This window comes from Aricia agestis, chromosome Z (genome assembly GCF_905147365.1).
Source record: "Aricia agestis chromosome Z, ilAriAges1.1, whole genome shotgun sequence".
Classification (NCBI taxonomy): Eukaryota; Metazoa; Arthropoda; class Insecta; order Lepidoptera; family Lycaenidae; genus Aricia; species Aricia agestis.
Window position 1 is genome coordinate 30,892,447 of NC_056428.1, and position 22,176 is coordinate 30,914,622.

A 22,176-nucleotide genomic window follows, 5' to 3' on the forward strand; every position below is an offset into this window, starting at 1 on the left:
CATCGGATACCGAGCTAAGCTCGGTCAAGCAGCTAGTATTATTTAAGAGAAAGACTTTCTGTCTTATCTGTCCGGGGAAGGTCTCTGGACTCTAATTATGCCAAGTCATCATTAAAAACCGATAACTTCAGATATTTCATATCACACTAACTGTCCCGGCAAACGTTGTTTTGCCATATAAAGTATTTCGCCCGTATTATTTTATTGAAGTGACTAAATAAGTATGGCACCATCGCAACGTACATCGCTATCCCGATACACAAACAATGGTCACGTCAGTAACGACTTGTAATAATTTACTATTATTTATTCAACAAATGCACTTATCGATATGATATAAAAGTAGCCAGTAGCCGATTCTCAAACCTACTAAATATGCATATAAAATTTGGTACAAATCAGTAAAGCTGTTTCGGAGGAGTACGGTAACTAACATTGTGACACGAGAATTTTATACTTATACTAGCTGTCCCGGTGAACTTCGTGTCACTTTAAAACCTTCCCTGGACTTCTACAAATATTTTAAGACTAAAATCAGCCCAATCCGTTCAGCCGTTTCCGAGTTTTAGCGCAACTAACACATTTCTAAATCCATTTTTATATATAAAAGAAGATAAGGAGACGTTAAAAATATCAGATTCCTGAAGAAACGCATTTTTACGTAAACGAAAAGGAACTAGACATTAAAATATATAGTACCTATCTCAACATACAGGTACCACATGGTACTGCAGGGAGGAGTTATCTATAATATTATTATGTAACAGTAGTTTCAGTTACTGGAAACTTCGCTGGAACTTGCAGCGTTGAGTTTTGATGTAGCGCCCAAGTTCAGTCTCGGTGCTACATATTTTTTACTCCAGTCTAAGTTTGAAGCTAAATGTTAAGGGACTGAGCGAGGATTATGATTATTCTGCAAAAGTTGAGCTGGTTGTCAAAGAACAATAGAATAGAGTTAACAATAGAAAATATTGTATGTAATTTATGTTTAAATATAAATTATATTAAAGTTAAGTTATCATTAAATATATTTAAGTACGACCATAAATATATTTTTTCTAAAAAAATCTTATTACTTATAATGAAAGTTACAATATTTACAGAATACCAAACTTAAACCCTAGGGCCTAGTGTATAGGTACTCAAATTCTAGAAAAAAATAAAACGCTATGAGACAACAAAAATATAGCTACGTTATCATGAAAATTGTAATATAGCTTTATCGACACCCGTTGGAGTGATATAATAATTAATTTTAACAATCGCTGCAGATGGTTCGAAATTACCGATACAAATGAGTCATTATACTGGTACAGTAGATATTGGAACGCTATAATATAGTCCAGTGGTTGCTTGGCTCTTTATTAGAAGGTCGTGAATTCGAACATTTTGTTCGTTTTTCGGGTTCGATTTTCGATTACTCGATCGAGATTACTGTGCATCTCCTGAAATGTTTTTCATTGAAATGGGATACATGCTGTGACAGAACAATAATAATTATTGTATATTACAATTATTTTTAAACAAAAAAATGTAAACCGACCTCCAACTCACAAAAAAGTCTTAAATAATTGTTATTATTTAAATGGTGGCTTTGTCAGAACTCTCCTATAATAATTATTCAACGTTTTCTCTACTCAATCTTCATACTTTTGAAGGTACCGGTGTACCTAACCGTTCATATTTTTGGTACCGGTTGGTGATACCAAAAATATGAACGATTACAATATTTACGTACTAAATTGTAATCGTTAATATTTTTAACCCCCGACAAAAAAGAGGGGTGTTATAAGTTTGACGTGTCTGTCTGTCGGTCTGTCTGTCTGTCTGTCTGTCTGTCTGTCTGTCTGTGGCATCGTAGCATCCAAACGGGTGGACCGATTTTGGTCTAGTTTTTTTTTGTTTGAAAGCTGACTTAATTGACAGTGTATTTAGCTATAGTTTATCATCAGCCTGCTCCGTGCTGAAAAATCGAGGTTCATCTGGTTCGTTGATTGCCGATTAGCAACTTGCAGTCGTTTTGTGGGCTTTATTGCATTCTAGTTCGTGACATTTATGAATATTTACACATTAATGGAAAGTTGACCTGGTGCTGCAGCATCACCTGGTAATCAATAGGATACCCAACTCCTTACCAACTTAGAGCAATGGTTTCGTGTTTGGGCTCATTTTAATTGCGACATCTATAGATAACCAATAAATTTTTACATGCTGCTGCTGCAGCATCACCTGGATTCTATAGGAGCCGAGCAACATATGAACCCAAAGTGGAGGTTTCATGTTTGGACTCATATTGACGGCCTCATCCAAAAAGACATTCCTAGATGGTATTCATTGCGATATAATAATTATGATCCTGTTGATAGGAATTATTCTGCACTATAACCAACACAAGTTTAAAAAACATGAAATAAAATTAAATTAAGAAATTTAAAATAGCCCTTGCTAAACTACTTTAAAAAGTAATGAAATAATATATTTTACTGACTTTAAGTTTAAATAATTCCTAAGTGTAAAGTGATATTTTAGTCCGTAATTGTCAAGGTGTGTCAGGGGACCGCTAATGTAGATGTTTGATTTCACATAACATTATAGTTTAAGGGTCAGAACCAAATCGAGGCAATCAGTGACATGGCGATACAAAATGCAAAAGACACTGTTGGCGGTCCCCCAACACGCCGTGACAACAATTATGGACTAAAATATCACTTTACACTTAGGAATTATTTAAACTTAAAGTCAGTAAAGTATATTATTTCATTACTTTTTAAAGTTGTTTGGCGGGGGTTTTTTTTTAAATTTCTTATTTGTAAATATTTTGCAGTTAATCTTTGTAGTTTTGTACTATCAGAGAAGTTGATTCCTAGGCAGACCAAACTACGTAGGTCCCCCCTACGTAGTTTCAAACCATGGTATATCTTTGTGCAAACCATTGGTAACTGTAAATAATAGCTTAGTTTTATTCCCGTCTTTTATTTACACTTAGATTTAAGATTTCATATCAGTAATTCCTATTGGAAAATGTATTATCTTGTGTCTCATTTTTATAATATTGCTGTCCCTTTCGCACAGAAACGTAGTGTGTTTCATACAATTGTTATTGTTGTCTCTTTCTTACGTAGTTGTAGTACGTCTCATACAATTGTATTGCTGTCTCTTTTTTACATAGTTTTATTTACACATTTTATTGTTAATTTATCTTATAAGAATGTTTGTTTACCATTGTATTAGCTTATAAGAATCCTATTTGATGTCATATTATGTGTAAAATTTTATATTTCAATAAACGGACTGCATTCGTTCGACAACAACCGATAGAATCCCACGGGCTCTAACGGTACAAATTACCTATATAAACACGCACTTTCTCGGTGCATACACATTCACATCCAACAAGCCAAGCAGATGCATGCGTAAGCCCTGCTCCACCAACACTCCGCTCCAAGCAGTACCAAGTTTCCGCCTGTGTTTCCTTCTCGTCTCCTCAACCTGCACCTCCTTCTCCAGGAATCTTCCATCCGGCATCCTTCACCCTCAAGATACAGTCCACTGCTCTGCCACCTGGCGACCACGGCCCCGCCGAGTTTGTCGTGTCGCCAACAGTAACATATGCTTAAAATATTTCATAGAAAACCAAAATCGGCATATTATGTTTCCTCGATTAATCCTGGACCCCATCATCAGATCACCACTTTTATGAACATGGTACCCTATACAACAAAACAAAAATTTTGAAAATTGGTTCACAAACGGCAGAGTACTCGATGAACATACATAAAAAAATATCCACAGCCGAACATAGAACCTCCTCCTTTTTTAAAAGATAAAAGTGGTCGGTTAAAAAGATAGACATAACATTTATTTCGCTAATATAAGCATTTGTGTAGATATACACACATATTTTAGATGAGTTACAAATGTAGTCTTGTTTCAAATGATCTAAACTCTAAAGAAATAAACTGCATTCATAACTCAAAACGTATTTTTGTGTGCGATGATACACAAATGCTTAACAGCGTCTATGTATGACTGGCATTATTATATTTCCTCTTGTCGTAATTGGTAAAAAAAGATAATATTAAAGTGGTCCAGCTTTATTCAAATAACGCTGCGTCCAACGTCGCTCGTTCTAAGCCCAGAAAAGCGTAAATATTAAGCCTAAAATTGGTAGCTCTTTTAAATGGGAAAAATTTACTTTTCATTTTAAACTGTGTACAGTATTATGCAAAATAGCTTAAAGCGATTACGTCTACATTTTTTACACAAAGATGGCACTCACGCTGAAATGTTTCAGAGGTATTTTTAAAGCTTGCTTTTTAGTATTTACTGTGATAGTTTTCATTCCAATTTAAATATTAGGATACTTAGAGATAGTACAACTTTTGTTGGTGAAGAAACACTATTTTAAATTGTAATTACCATAAAAAACTCAGTTGTTAAAGAAGTATAATTAACATATCCAGCCGAATATAGCCCCCTTTTTTGCATGTGTATTAAAAATACAATCATAGTAGGGTACACTTTGATAGTTTTCGCTTTGAAAACTTAGATCAGAGCGGATAATAACGTTTGGCCGGGCGTGATGCTATCAACTAAGATAAAGTACCCTTCTGGCCCTACGGGTTTTTAATATTGAAGGAATATTGAAACGATTTTGTAAACATAAATATGTATATTTAACATAACCAAACAAGAGTTAAGTTTTCGGTTTAATTTTTTGAATATATTATTAAAAGGGTAACATTTTTAAATGAACTTACAACAAATATTTTTCCTAATAAAAATAATATTTGTAAAAAATTTAACCGACTTCAAAATGTTATATCTCAAACACCACTGAACCGATTTTGATGAAACTTGCAGTATTCCGATGAATACATAGTACAACGAAAAAACACTTTTAAAATTAAGCACATTTGTGCTGACGCTGATAGACTCATTACTGACATGCATTAAAACTGGGCAGTTCTGGAAATATCCCACACTAACGGGTCGAATTGATGACCTCCTGTTTCTTAAGTCGGATAAAATTGTTTCATTCTGTTTTCATATGGAAAAGGCTCTTATACACTCTACATAGTGGGTATTTCAGAACTCTACTATTCACTTTAGCATAATATCTATGTTCAAGTCAAGTTATTATCCACGCTGGCTTCGTTCTTGCTTACAAGATCCCGAAGCGGAAAATCTCTTCGTGATAAAAGTAACCTGTATATTGATTTAGATTGTAGACCCTAAACTGATCCAAGATGCACGCCGATCAAAATCCGTTCGGCAGTATTTGCGGGAAGAAGTTATTACTTCTTCCCTGACAGATTGTTTATTAACAATCACACCAACTTTGCTAAAGTATTTTTTTTTTTATTCCTTTGACCGATTTGGATGAAAAACGTCATGGCCACAAAAGAAAACTAAAAACTACAAATAACAATTGATCGCAGCTACCCAGCTCACCCTAGTCCAGTAAGCAATAATATTTGCTTAACAAAAACAAGCAGGAAAACAGCATCAATAATGCAATTGAATATAAAATATGAAGTTTGAATTGAATTCGCCTGGGGGCGGGAGCGGCGCGGGAGCGGCGCGGGGGCGGCAGATAATTTATGTTCTGTGTCCCGGTTTATGGCCGTAACCTCTTTTGTTTTATAAATATTTTACTCCAAACACAATAATTTACAGGTAAGTCGACAGTACTATTAAGTAAATAACTCTACGCGTTCTTTTACTTTTTTCTGTTTTCGTCGTCCAAATTTTTTATTTATCCATACTAATATTTTTATAAATACGAAAGTGTGTCTGCAGTCTGTCTGTCTGTTACCTCTTCACGCCCAAGCCGCTGAACCAATTTTGCATTACGATATAATTTTTTTTCCACAAAAATATACGGTTCCCGCGCGACAAACGAATTATTTTGGCGCAACGGCTGCAAGCGTCATCTAATTAAGTGAAAAGTGCTAGTCGAACTCGCGCACAAAGGGTTCCGTACCGATACAGAGCAAAAATAGGCTAAAGATTACGTTTTTTGTATGGGAGCCTTAAATTTTTATCTTATTGTAATATTATTATTAAATATTAAATTACACGTATAACAAAACAATGTGTGAAAAATTCAAGTACCTACCTCTTGCCATTAACCCTTCCTTAATAAGGCGATTAATTTGTTTGTTCGACGTTTGACAACGTTTTGTTTCAACATGTTGGATTTTGGTTGGATTATAACTGTACTAGTACTGCCCTCAGCTCCGAATTTTGCGTATAATATTTATCTATATTACCTACATTATTAGACAACCATGTCCCAGCCAAGATCGATCACAAGAAGAAGAAGATGGCACTAGAATGTAAACAATTTTAATCCCAGTGAACAAACATAATATGGATCGCAATACATGAATGCCCTCAAGTGTGTTGTTAGACTTTGAAATGTCCTTCGCCCACCCTTAATGTAAACAAACATCGTTCTTCAAAAAAAGGGGTTCGTTTACATTAAAGTTACAATTTATACGAGGGAGAGCCATGCTTCGGCACGAATAGGCCGGCTCAACCGGAGAAATACCACGTTCTCACAGAAAACCGGCGTGAAACAGCGCTTGCGCTGTGTTTCCGAATAAATTCAGAAGTCGTCACGCAGATTAACAGGACTTACGCTCAACGCTGTTATTGGGTAGGATTGCTGGCATTAGAACTGTCGGATTTATATTATAGTGATCATATTTTGATACCTGGATTATAGCTGCTAATGCCACTGACGTGATCGTACCTCTAAAGCTATGTATACACGAGCTCTCAAAAAAGTGTAAAGATGGTAAGAATATTTGACGGGCGCTGACATTTGGCAAGTCGTAGGGCCGTCGACAAACAAAATGACGTTTTTGTTAGCGGACATTTTTTATAACTTTTGTTATAATTTTTTTGTGATAACAATAGGTAATATTATGTGTATTATGTGATATTATTATAGTAATTGATTAATGAAATAATACCTGAATCACAGTCATTGGTAAAATATTATCAAGAAATCTTTTTATGAAAATTTTGGGTTTGCTCTCAAATAAAAAATAGTACTTAACTGAAAGAATTGAAACTGCCACAGGGTTGACCAAAAACACAGTAATATCTTTAATGTACAGAATCGGTCGAATGCGTATTTTATTATTATTATCTAAATATAATATTATATAACTCAAAGGTGACTGACTGACTGACATAGTGATCTATCAACGCACAGCCTAAATCACTGGACTGGAGGCATCCACTAAGAAAGGATTTTACTAAATTCCACCTCTAAGGGAATAGTAATAATTCTGGAGGATTGTAATATGAAGGATTGTATATAATAATAATTCTTAACGCGAGAGAAGCCGCGGGCAAAAGCTAGTTGCGTATTATATAAACCTATAAATTAATGTTCAGAAAATTTGTGATAACGCTACTTCATTTAAACACACATTAGCAAACAAAACCTTCACTCGGATCCCTTTCTGATCGCGCGCGGATTATACCCTATTTACAGTTTTACTAGTAAAACGGTACCCAACTACCCACAGCTAGCAAATTCTGACCACATGGTCAGCCGAATATGAAGTTACAATATACATAATACATAAATTGCATTATGATAATAAAATAAATTAATATATACGGTTACAATTTTGTTATTTATTTATTTAAATAGTAGTAGTAGTAGTATTTTATAAATAGTTTTTACCCTTTAACCGGGTAGAAATAGAACCCTAAAATAACCCATCGATCAGTCGTTTAATAAAATGCCGAAATTCCGCCAAGTTTTACAAACTGTCAATCACAAATGTCATTCTCAGGCTTTAACGTTCTCAAAGCTTTATCAATGTTTTTTGTTTGAAATTCTGTCGTTTTAGCTCAAACCTCGAGCGATTAACGATAACGATTTAATAAAATACTAAATAGTAAATAATACTATAAGTATTATTTAATATTTTCAATATTTTTTTTTTGTGGCGGAACCCTTTTAAGAAGTAACATTTTTGAAAGAATAAATAAACATAATGTTTTGTCTTTGAATAAATCGTCACGATGCTGCAGGTATCTGATGATATAGATAGAATAATTTATGTACAAGACTTTTCCGAGACACTTTGAGAATGTTGGAGCTATGGTGTATGATGATAACAATAATTAAAGGTTTTGAGTCTCCTAGCAATATACCTAGCTAGAAAAAGGATATGGTCGCAGAGCCCATAGACGGCCCCAAATTAAATAAAAAATTAATATATTATATATTATACCTACCTAGCTTCCTTACCCTTATTTTTCGATCAATTTAAAAGTTGCTCGCGGCCTTATTTGCATTACTTTGCTTCGACTTTCCCTCGCCTGAGGCAATTATAGTACACTTTGGAATCCCTGAACTAACAGCTAATAACGGTACAATATTATTACAACCCAACCTAAGATAACTATGCTAAATACAGGACTTCCCATTAGCTACGACTTCTGACTGTTAACGACCTCATTTTGTTACAACGACTCAATTATATACTGTTTTAGTTCTCATTAACCTGCTCTTTTACTATTTCAGTAACTACAGTAATAGTCACCAACTATGCAAATACAGACCTAAATTTTAAAGTTACTTTATTTTAAGTATGGTAAGGTGCATTCGGGTAATGTCGAAAATCGTCATATTCCGAAAATTACATTTATCTACCAAACGCAATGATATTTTATACTGTGGCAACATTTACCTTGACGCCATCTTAAAGCTTCCCCCCGCTTCAGTTGACTCAGGTCGCTACGTAGGTCGGTACGTGTTACAGCGCCGCATTTCACGCAGTGTCATTTTTCGCGCGTTTTCAGCTATTACGGAATTACACGAACTTTCGTATCTCAGAAATTTGGTAAGTTATTTAACTGATTGTTTTTTTGTTTTATAGATTTTAGTGTTTAACATAGTTTTTAATTGGTTCAGCGCATCTTAGGTATCTTTTTCTGTTTTTATTGAAATTACCCGAAGAGGGTAAATCCGAATCAAAAATAATTCGGATTTAGCCGATGTTGCTTTTCTATGGAGATTTTCAGTGGTTCTCAAACGTTCTCAATCTATTAAATAATATACTTGGGTAATTCCGATGGTAGGTTAATTCCGTCTGAACGTGATATAAACAGGGGGTAAAACGTAGTGTATTTAAATTCTCTTTGACAGGGGTATGTCATTCCACAGTTTAGATATGATCGGCGCTGCCCACCTATTGGTAGGCAAATGGCAGTCTGTTGCCCATAGAGTATATTATATTAACCAGTCTGTTGCCACTCGACTAGCATGCACGACAAGACTCGCGCGTATGTAATTATCGTATCGAAATTTATCGAATTTGTTAATTATTTTTACTTTAATTCGCATTTACTAATAAATGATTGAAAAGGAGAATAATAATGAAGACCATTGGCCTAAAACACGATAAATGGTTTACTCCACTGACCTCCATTATACAAGTACGCTGGACATTAAGATACCCAGCTGTTTTTTGTGCCTATTTGAAGCGAAATCAGCGCCCCCAATGCGGGGGAAGAGAACTAAATCTGACGTAACTTGCAAATGGCCGCTCAATCATTATTGATTGTAGAAACCAAATATAATCACTACAGTGGTAGAAACTAGTATCAGTTCCAAGTACTCCCACTACTGCTATCAGCGCCAATATGGCGACTTTTAAACGTCATGTTTACGTCAGATTTAGTTCTCTTCCCCCGCATTGGGGCGCTGATTCCGTTTCAAATAGGCACAAAAAACAGCTGTCATTTGAAAGGGTATCATAGGTCCAGCGTACTTGTATAATGGAGGTCAGTGGGTTTAGTCAGAAAAATAAATACATAAACACAAATATTGCTCAATACAAAAATTTGTACCTAGTAGATAGTTGAATAAGGCACTATCGATAATTATTATTGATATTTTTCGTAATTGCCCAACCACTGGAATAACCCAAAGTGATTTAGCTTGTATTAAAGTTTTTATTTGAAAAATGAATTCATTTAATATGTACCTACCTAATTTTTACTCACCTTATTTATACTTACTTTGGTAAATACTATATAAACATAAATAAATATAAATTGTTTCAGAATCATGCCGTATAAATATATTAAAAAAAAAGAACCAAAGTACACACAAAATGATATGGACAAAGCAATTCAAGACGTTAAAAATAATGGGCTGTCAATATACGCTTCAGCGAAAAAGTATGGAATCCCCACAACTACTCTTTATGACAGAATCAAAGACAATGTTATGTCAAATAATGTGGGTAGACCGACGGCTATTCCACCTGCGTTAGAAATGCAATTGGCAGATAAACTTAAAATTATGGAGAAATGGGGGTTTGGATTATCAAGACAAGAAGTGATAATGCTAGTAGAGGAATTTGTAGCAAAGAATAAATTGGACACCCCATTCAATAACAACAAACCAGGCAAAGATTGGTTTATTGCTTTTAGAAAAAGGAACAGATTGTCTATTAAAAAAGCGCAGCCCGTAGAATACGTGCGGAAAAAAATGACAGACCCTTTTGTTGTCTCGGAATATTTTAAGATGCTAGAGGAAACGTTGACTTCCTTAAATCTATTCGAAAGCTCACACTTGATATGGAATTTAGACGAGACTTCGTTATCACTTGATCCAGTCCGAACAAAAGTAGTTGGTGCTATTAACAAGCCATGTTCAAGGACCACTTGCGGGACTGGAAAAGAAAACATAACTGTATTGACGGCTGTGAGCGCCGCTGGCAAAAAGGTGTCGCCATTAATAGTATTTAAAGGTAAAAATATATGGGATGAGTGGATGGCACCAGCAGAAAACTACGATTTTGAACTGGCATATGCAGCTAGTACCAAAGGATGGATGGAATCAGAAATATTTTATAACTATATGAAAAAGATTTTAATTCCAGCTCTTGGTGAAGAACGTCCTGTGGTAATCATTTATGACGGACATTCCACACACGTGGATGTGAAAGTTGTCGAGTTGGCCATAGAAAACAATGTGACCATTTTGAAGCTGCCTCCTCATACGTCCCATTTACTACAACCACTTGATGTATCAGTTTTTAAATCTTTTAAAACCAAATGGGACGCTAAACTAGTTGAATGGCAGCGTCACAATGTTGGCACAAAGATGCCAAAAAAAATATTTTCTCAAACCTTTGCAGAAACTTGGCAGGACGTAAACCCTGATGTGATTAAGAGTGGTTTTAAAAAAGCTGGCATTTGCCCATACGACCCTCAAGTGATACCAGTAGATAAATACGATCCAGCTGCGTACAGAAGATTTCAAAAAGCACAGTTAAGTCTCCAAATTCCGAAGACACTTAAAGAACTTTGTCTTGATGCTATAAATACAGAAAAAACGGCCAATCCCGATCAAGAAAGTACCAATTCTTGTGCAGAAAACCCATGTAGGGTTTTCTGCACAAGAATTGGTACTTTCAGTAATCTGAATAAACTGGCAAAAAATGACGATCAGGCTCAGTCATTTGTAGCATACCATACATTTGATAGGAAGAGAGAGAGATTTGATATACCAATGTGCCTTCAATGTGATAATTCTCAGCGCAAAGAAAAGAAGACTTCGCGTATAAAAATTATCGAGGATATAAAAGTAAATTTTGAAGAACTATTGCTAGAAAAAATTCGCCAGGATAAAAAAGGGAATACTTTAAATAAAAAAAAGCGAGTGGCTAAAGGGGCTGAGGTTATCACGTCTACAATGAAAAAAAATGCAGATGAAACACCACCGGTTAAATATGTATCAAAGAAGCGGGACTTGAAGAACAAAGGCAAGTTAAAGGCAAAACAAACTGATAAGATTACACTTGCAAAACCAGGTACTTCAGGAATAAAATATAAAGAAAAAGAATGCAAAAATAAATTAAAAAGAAGACGAAAAGTTTCAGACAGCTCTACTAGTGTGTCCGATATTATTAGTTTACACAGCGAAACCGATTTTGATTTTGTTGATAATTGTGACTATGAAGCATTAATTGACGGTTTCTGGGGTGATGAGTATTTGGATACAGAAATAGAAAAGGAAAACTCGCAAACAGAAGTAGGAGGTGAAAGTCCAAGTGAACATAAAATAATGTGTGATATTACAGGGAAAGAAAAAATATTAGGTGCTGAAGATTTAAAAACTAAAGAAGAAGGAAAAGAAAATAAAGGAAAAGGTAAAGGCAAAAAAACAAAGAATGGAAAGGAAAATTATCATTTAAATGGAGATTGTGATAATCAAGAAAATTATAAAGCTGCTAAAGTTCAAGAAAGCTGTAGAGAGAAAAATAAGACTGAAAATAAAAATGAATGTGTTAACAAGACTGACGATGACGAAGAAGCACCTAAAGAGAAAAAAAAGAAACTGAAACAATATAAGACTGACAAACTTCCTAAAAATACTGATGAGAACCAAATAGAACAAAACAAGGCCGATGATGACGAAGAAGCACCTAAAGAGAAAACAATGAAATTGAAAGAATATAAGACTAACAAACTCCCTAAAAATACTGATGAGAATCTTATGGAACAAAACAAGACTGATGATGACGAAGAAGGAAATAAAGAAAAAAAAATGAAACTGAAACAATATAAGACTGACTCTGAAAATACTGATGATAACCAAATAGAACAAAACAAGACTGATGATGACGAAAAATATAGCTTAAATGATACAGTACTTGTAAGATACTTTAATAGAAAGAAATGGACTTACTACATTGGATTCATTGAGAATATGAAACAGAAAGACGACGAAACCTACTATACTATCAACTTTTTAAGAACAGTTAAGAAGCCAAGTCTTAAATTTGTACAAACGAAGAAACGAGATTATGATGAAATTACAGAATTACAAATTGTAAAAAAAGTAATATTAGAGAAAAGCTATGACAATGATAAAGAATTCATGTTGTTCAATGATGACAGCCAAATGTTTATAGACTAAAGCTAAAGTTAGTAAAGCTGGAAATTGTGATTCAATCGAACGGAAGATTTTTTTAATCAAATAGGGTAGATACCAGTACCTATCTATTATAAGTCTGAAGCCATTTAGATAATAGTTTAATTAAACATTGATTGTTAAAAATTGTCAAGATTTATTTTATTAAGTTTTGAGAAGTTATTTGCTTAGATTTTTTTAATTTTTATATAAAACCCCGAAGAAAACTTTATAATTTGTTTAATTAAACATTGATTGTTAAAAATTGTCAAGATATATTTTATTAAGTTTTGAGAAGTTATTTGCTTAGATTTTTTAAATTTTTATATAAAACTTTATAATTTGTTTATGTTGTTCAAGTGTCTGAGGAAGGCTCAACTATTTTATTGTGTTTAAGTACCTGAGTTATTAAGGTAACATTTTTGTTTAATTTTAAATTTTGTAATTCAATTTGATTGTTTATTTGTGATTTTGCTACCTCCTGATTACTTACCAAATTTTGAAATAAAACTATTTTTATAGTTATATTTAGTCTTATTTTCAAACAGTTTTGTAGTCATAAATCCTTGAAAAAGCCTACGTAATTATTTCCATTCATAATACAGAAAATCTTAAACATTTGTAATTAACTATACATAGATCGCCCAATGCTCGAAATTCGACCTCAAATAAAAAATTAAGTTATAAGTTTCATTTCCACGCTATACCGCATAATATCCGCTCTTTACCTGCTAAAAGTTTGAGAACCATTCACCCATCGGCGGGTAATTCCGAAATAGAAATTTAACACAAACGTGTTCAGGTTATTCTGTGACAAATATCGTGAATATTATTTATGGAGGGTATTTACGATAGAAAAAGAACTATGTTCCTTTTGTCAAAAGTGAATAAAGTTTACTTTTAACTGTCATTCGGAATTACCCGTACATAATTCGAAATTGCACTAATGCAAAGAAAAAAAAGTAAGTTTTTAAACACTTTGATTTTAAAAACTACTGCGATATTTATGAAAGATCTCTGCATAGAGATCTAGGCTATATATTCAAAAAGACGAAGTGACTACTGTAGAAGGCATACAACCTACAGATTCTGCTTGGTTCATCAAAATACAAACATTCCATCAATTTGTCGGAAAACCATTCGGAATTACCCGAATGCACCTTAGTTGGTATGTAATTTTTGATCGTTTTATTGTGGTAATATTTTGGAAAATTAAAAATCAATATCAATATTGAGAAGAACAAAATGTAAGTGCACTTAGTTACATCATACATAAATCATAATGTAATTTATGTTTTGTAAAAATTAACTGCGTAACGGGCTAGCGGCAAAAAAAAAAACCTTATCAAACGAAAACCAGAAATAAAAAAATGTCACGCCATGCCAGTTACCACTCGGTTCTAAGCAAAGATGGCTAAAGAAACTTTTTATTTATTTGTTTATAACGTTAATTTTTATTTAACTTAAAATGTAGCTGCACAATGCACATGTTTGTAAATTAACGTGTTTAGTGTATGATCATTGATCAGTCTTCTCTTAAATGACAAATATACCAATAGATAACTTTATCCAGCGACATCCCAGCTGATGCTTTGCTTTAGCAAGATTGAATATTTAATACAGCTCTAGCTGAGGGGAATTCAAAATTGGTCATGTGCAAGTTCCAACTTAAGGGTCCCAGCACATAACTTGAAAAAGCATCGGCCGTATCGTCTCGAGCCTATCGTTTTTTATTATATGAAACTCTCATTAAAAAAACGATAGGTTCGAGACGATACGACGATACTTAAGCCTGGCCGCAAACGCACGTTTTCCGTATTCGATTTCCGACATCGTTTTCCATTTAACTGAAATTCGAATGCATGGATTCAGTTGAACATACATTCGCTGGCACACACGTTCGTTTTTTTTTCCGAACGGAACGAATTCGCACCTACGTATCAAATGCAGGCCGGTCAAATGTTATATACTGTATTTGTATGTTCGGTCGCCGGATAGAGAGACATATTTGTATACAGAGCCTATAGCTCGTCAGAACTCATAATATACTCAAATACTATATTAAAATGTTCGTAAAAAAGATACCAATATTTTCAGATTATGCGAGTGAAACATAACTATGGACTCTACTTCTATCTGTCCTGCGACGGACCGACCTTTGGCACTTAAAATCCGTTTATCACGCGGGAACCGTATCTTTTTCCGGAATAAAGGTACAAGTTGGAAGTCGGCTACATGAAGCTGCAGCAGACGACGTGTCGTCGCGACACTACTGGTTTCTATATATTTCTATGAATAAGTGTCGTTAGCCATAGAAGTATTTTGATATCGTTGTCGCTAGCTTCGTGTCGCTAGCTGCGGAGGGTATTTCATAGAAATCATTAGTGTCGCTGCGACACGTCGTCTGCGATTGCTTCATGTCGCCCGCTGCCAACCGGCACCTTAAGAGGATTGCGCGACGCGTAGATGTATTTTTAAAAATGCATCTACGCGTCGCTTTGCGTCGCCTAAGAATATACTGTCCATATCGGGGCTCAAAATATATATCCATCAAATACTTACATTAAACAGTTTGAGTGGTACCACGCAAAAAGACAAACCAACTTTCTATAATATTAGTATGGATATTGGATATACAATGGATCGGATTAAATAAGATTCCTTTGGTAGTGTATAAGATCGGCCGTAACAGATATGTTTTCTCTTGAATCAATGTAATACACGCGCTCTTTGTGGCATTGATAGGAAAATGGGATACATCTTATCTACACCGAACAATACAATAAGCCTGAATACATGTTTCTGTATTTGTCATCATCATGATTTAATACACTATTCATGTCGAGGTTCAATTCCTTCCGTCCTTACGCTAATTTCTTTAATTTTGGGTTATGGGTACCCACTTCTGGAAAGGCACAGAATTATTTCTATAATTAGTAACTGATTAATGTTTGGATGTGAACACTTCTTTAGTAGCGTTGTGCACTTTCTTCGAGATAGGTAAAAAGTATCAAACTCCCGTCACTGCACGTGACCGTATCGAACATTCGTAAGACGAAGAGAAAATAGACCACCTGCGCGGTGAAAGAGAGGTAGTAAATAATACATCATTTTCTATATAAAGTTTGTACCTGCTATTTCGTTTTTACTTGCCCATTTTTAGGGTTCCCTACCCAAAGGGTAAAAACGGGACTCTATTACTAAGACTTTGATGTCTGTCTGTCTGTGTGTGTGAAATTTTCACAGATTGTGTATTGCTGTTGCCGTTATAAAAAAAAAAATACTAAAAAACAAAATAAAATTACAATCCCATACAACAAACGTTATTTTTGGCCTTTTTTGCTCGTCATCAATAATGGCAACAGCTAGGCACTTAAAAACATAAAAGCCTTAGTTAACAATGTCTACTTTAATAATTAATAATCTATACATCTATACATATACGTACATACATACATATAAATAAAATTGGAGTGTCTGTTTGTAACATTGAAATAACCGTTTTTTACTATATGCACAATATGAATCTATATACGATACATACACCAAAACAACACTTTTTACAATTTTTGTCTGTATGTCTGTCTGTCTGTCTGTCTGTCTGTTTGTTCCGGCTAATCTCTAAAACGGCTGGAGCTACTTTGCCGGGACTTTTTTTGGTAGATAGCTGATGTAATAAGGTGTAACTTTGGCTACTTTTTAACCGACTTCCAAAAAGGTGGAGGTTATATTTTACTTTTTTCATATTTGTTCGCGGACTATCCATCCTTGTTATTTTATTATACTATATTATGTTGACGCGGACGAAGTCGCGGGCAACAGCTAGTGATTCTATATATTAATACGTGAGCCAAAAACTTTGTATCCCTTTTGACGAAAAATGGGGAAACGTAGGTGAATGAAATTTTGCACAGTTATAGTTTATATGGTGAAGGAGTGCGTCGAGCTAATATTATTTTGAAATTATGCTTTTATCATACATTTTTTTAACAAATAAAACATTACACATACAACAACACACACACTAGGAAAATTGACAAATTTTTGAGTGACAAGCCTATACATATGAATTATACTCTTTTATTTATGGTTGAAGTCTGTTGACAACAAGGTGACAAATTGAAAATGGATTATAGTTTTTTGTATTGAATCTTAGATACCTACTATTAGAATTGTCTAATAGTAGGTATCTAAGATTCAATACAAAAAACTATAATCCATTTTCAATTTGTCACCTTGTTGTCAACAGACTTCAACCAGACAGATCTCAGACTGGCCGTGTAAGCATTGGCTTACACGGCCAGTCTGAGATCAGCTGAGTCCCAGAGACAAGAGTTGAAAAAAATATGATGAAGTCAATATTTTTAGTCCTAATGTCGTTGAAACTAAGGTCGAATTTCGACCATTGGGCGATCTCTAGTAATATTGAAATATAATAAAAAATTAAGGTGGGCTCTTATATAAAAAAAAAAAAATTGACCTATTTTTCCTCTATAACGTTACTGAACCATTTGTGCGCGAGGCCGAATCGCACCTTGCCGATTATTTTAACCGACTTCCAAAAATTAGGAGGTTATTGCTTGGACAAACTAACTAATAATTACAATAATATTTCAGATTACAATAATACGTGGGAGAGCCATGCTTCGGCACGAATGGGCTGGTTCGACCGGATAAATACCACGTTCTCACAGAAAACCGGCGTGAAACAGCGCTTGCGCTGTGTTTCGAAGAGTGAGTGAGTTTACCGAAGGCCCAATCCCCTAACCCCTACCCTATTCCCTTCCCTACCCTCAACTATTCCCTTCCCTTCCCTTCCCTACACTCCCCTATTACCCTATTCTCTCTTAAAAGGCCGGCAACGCACTTGCAGCTCTTCTGATGCTGCGAGTGTCCATGGGCGACGGAACTTGCTTTCCATCAGGTGACCCGTTTGCTCGTTTGCCCCCTTATTTCATAAAAAAAAAGACCTGAAATTATGAATAAATGTTTATGATTTTTCATTCGTTACAATAGCGTCTGTAATAACGCGTACATAATGAAAGCCTTGGCGATGAAGAATAAATAGCACTCCTATTGGTTTTTAAATGAATGTCGGCTGTTATTTATTTTCTCTCGGCTCCACCTTACCTGACGCCTTATCGTTTCCATTTGTACATTGTACAATAATGTTATGAAGAAAAAATTAAATATTATGAGTAGCCCCTTATTAATTTAATAACTAAATCATAATTATTGATATAATAATATTTACTCAACAGTTAGATTCCTAAAAGAACACTTGACAGACAAAACAGTACGTCTCTGTCTGTCCCTTTTTCGAAATGTGGTATGCAGATATTTTGTGTCCCGGGAAAGGACATAGAATAGTTTATTGTTGCGGAAAAATTGTGCGGTCCCTGAGCAATGAACGAATATTGGCGAAACCGAGTTGGGGGCGTCGTAGTTTTCAATATAATAATGGGGATTGTCCATTTTTTTTTAATTTTGCTCATTACAAAAACATTTCGAGGAATAAGGTCAGTGATCGTTTTTCTGTATATAAACGAAAAAAATACCCATTAGTTACTTATATTTTTGAACAAATACGTTTAACCTTTGTTTGACCTTCAATGGCGTTAAATTAGCAATAAATTCGACCAACATTACGTTTCGAACTTTTGGTACGCTTCTCGTATCAGCTTTCACATAGTGAGAACTTGCATTTGACGAACCAGCCATTATAGATAAGATTGAAAGGAAATTTAAAACATATGCAGAGGTCAATTGGCGGCCGATGATGACGTCAGAGCGAAACTTTAAAAATTTATTAAGAACAAACTCGCCAATGAATTTCAAAATCATTTAATTTATATTCTTAAAATACCCTATTTTAACGAAAAAAAATATAAAAAGTACATGTGATTTTTTTTGGACAATGCCCATTAATATACGCTAAGTAAAATATTTTTATTAGTAAGTGGTATAAATAAACATGATTCATGTTTATAAAACACTAGATGACGTCCGCAACTCCGTTGCGCCAAAATTCATTTATCATTCGGGTGCCGTGCGGAAAGCACGTAGGATACTATTTTCCGGGATAAAAAGTATACTATGTGCTTTCCCGGGACTCAAAGTATCTACATACCAAATTTTAGCAAAATCGGTTCAGCGGTTTGGGTGTGAAGAAGTAACAGACAGACAGACACACTTTCGCAATTTATAATAATATTATTAGTATGGATTTCGTTTTAATGTGTTTTCTTCGCATTATATTTTGTCCATGCCATTCCCGTATTCTATTTCAAAAATTGAGCCACAAAATAAGTCAAGAAGATTATGTTGTCTCAAACGAAGAGTGAAATGATTTGAAATGGGATTTGAAATTTCCAATAGCAACGTAAAAGCCCCTTCACGTTAGGCCGTATAAGCTAACCATGATTGGGACCAAAACGTTTGCGAAGCCGTCTACACACCTTCGAACATGGGCAATCATTGACCTACATGTTTTTGTACACATTCGTAAACACTCGTAATTGGTCTATTATAATTTCATATGCCAACATGAAGACGTGGCTGTGTGATGCCAAAAGAGACCATTTCTAAGGTTTCGTACCCAAAGGGTAAAAACGGGACCCTATTACTGAGACTTCGATGTCTGTCTGTCCGTCTGTCTGCATGTCTGTCTGTCTGTCTGTCTGTCTCCAGGCCGTAACTCTAGAACGATAATAGCTAGAGAGATGAAATTTTCACAGACTACGTATCTCTGTTGCCGCTATAACAAGAAACACTAAAAACAAAATAAATTAAATATTTAAGGGGGGCTCCCATACAACAAACGTAATTTATCCCATTTATTGCTCGATATAAATGATGGCAATAAATAGGCACCTGAAATATTCACAAAATACTTAATTGTTATTATGTTTTAATAATTAATAATATAGATAAAATAAATATCCTATATAAAAACACAATTTTTCCTATTTTTGTTTTATGGTACGGAACCCTTCGTGCGCGAGTCCAACTCGTACTTGGCTGATTATTCATGCCTTCGTATTCTTACAGAAATAAAATGTATACTTACGAATGTACAAGTTTTTTGAGCGTTTAGTACCTAATAAATCGATACCAAAAGTTGGATGTATTTATCACTATACCATGTATTTATCACTATAGCTGGCCCGGGAAATGTTGTTTTTTCAAAATATAAGTATATAATACGTTTTAATGTATTATGCATGAATAATAATAATTCTTACAAACCTTCCTCTTGAATTATTTTATATGTTGGAGAAAGATGTTAGCTATAAATATATAGCTAACAATATTATGAGTTATGACAGACAGCGGGAAGCTATTTATATTATATGTTAGTGATTCATATAACATTCATCAAAGCGTTTCAATTTTAAAAAGCACTCCTGACTTTTCTTAAAGTGAAAATCAAAATTAATCTATTCTAGCGTTGGAGCAAACGAACAAAGCTTTGACGCGGGCGTATAATAAACTCCAACAGTCGCTTTCAGTTTACCTTCTGCTTGAACTTTAGTAGACGGCATTTAGTTCTTGAATTAATTTTACAGGGAAGAGCGTGTAGAGCAAAGTCTTTTTTTATTACGGGCGTACAGAAATTACATCAGGTTTCTAGGGGAGGTTTCAGCCTAATCTCACCGGATTTCATGTGGGAAGAGGGTTAAAAAAATTAATGTATTTTTGAGAATTCTTTTAATAAGAAAAAAAATTGTCTACGAGCGAATTGACTAATTAATGTCAAAATGATATAAGGTGTCCGCAGCGGCTTTTGACCTTTTTAGTCTAGGAGCTATATGAAAAATGCTCGCATTGTATTCAATTAGCTTAGCAAAAACAATAAACTCTTATAAAGACACAGACTATTATAGAGTCACCGGAAAACCTCTTGCTAACTCTTAGTATGATAATCTCTAACTACAATATTTATGAGTTCGAATATATACTTGTTACTCAGTTCACAAAGGTTGTGTTGCACCAACTAACTTTAACTATAATATCTGTAACTTTAACTTTAACTATAACTACAGTGCAAAATGTCAAATCTTTGGTTAAAGTTAAATATGGCGTCCAAGGACGCCATATTTAACCTCCGCTGCAACCCAACCATAGAGTATACGAAATACGTTATCGCCCTAACTGCCGTACTCAGAGACATTTAATTATGATTAACCTTCTCTTTAATGAAGAGTTTGACAGATAAATATGGGGCTTATGTCAAAATTTTATACTTTCAGTTCGACTCTTTGTCTATAGTGCGGCAGTTAGACTAGAAACATCTGCCACTTCATTGTCAATAACGGTTTGTATAGAAAACGATGAAATAATGACTAGCAGCTTACTAGACTATGACTGCTACGAACAGGATTCGGAAATACGAGAATACAAAACAATAGTCAAAAGTTTTGAAGAACAATAGATACTTTTTTATTGGAATTGTATTGGAAAATACTAAAAAATTGTAAAGAAAATACTATACGTTGTAATTATACTTTTAAAGACGCCTCAAAGATTAAGGACGTTTTAAAAGTGTGAATCTATTATAAAACAAAGTCGCTTTTTTTTCATCATGTCCCTTTGTTCCCTTTGTAATTACGCAACGAATTTTTACGATTTTTTCAGTGTTAGATAGCCCATTTATCGAGGAAGGCTATAGGCTATATATTTTATCACGCTAAGACTAATAGGAGCGAAGAAATAGAGAAAAAAACGGGGAAAATTATTTGAAAGGGCTAACTTGAACGCGCTAATCTCAGGAACTACTGGCGGGTGAGCCTATATATAGCCTTCCTCAATAAATGGGCTATCTAACACTGAAAAAATTTGTCAAATCTGACCAGGCCATTTAGCCGAAACTTTTTCGTTTTCGCTTCGTTATAGAATCGCCGATGAAAATGTATGGAATTGACATAAGTGTTCGTTAATATGACGTTGACGTTCGACTCTTCTAATGACAATTCCATACATTTTGATCAGCGATTCTATAACGAAGCGAAAACGAAAAAGTTTCGGCTAAATGGCCTGGTCCCATTTGAAACATTTTTTCAGTGTTAGATAGCCCATTTATTGAGGAAGGCTATAATTATATAGGCTCTATTTAATCACGCTAAAACTAATAGGAGAATGTGGAAAAAACGGGGGAAATTATTTGAAAGGGCTTATCTCGCGAACTACTGGAGCAATTTTCATGTTATTTGACT

The 22,176-nt window shown here is 34.4% G+C and overlaps 1 protein-coding gene across 1 annotated transcript; it reads left to right on the forward strand.

Moving 5' to 3' along the window:
- Window positions 1–11,740: 11,740 nt before the first annotated feature.
- On the forward strand, window positions 11,741–12,967 carry LOC121738471 (FACT complex subunit SSRP1-A-like). Its single transcript, XM_042130532.1, has one exon. It carries the CDS (start codon window positions 11,741–11,743, stop codon window positions 12,965–12,967), a length of 1,227 nt encoding a protein of 408 aa, XP_041986466.1.
- The last annotated feature ends 9,209 nt before the right edge of the window (window positions 12,968–22,176 follow it).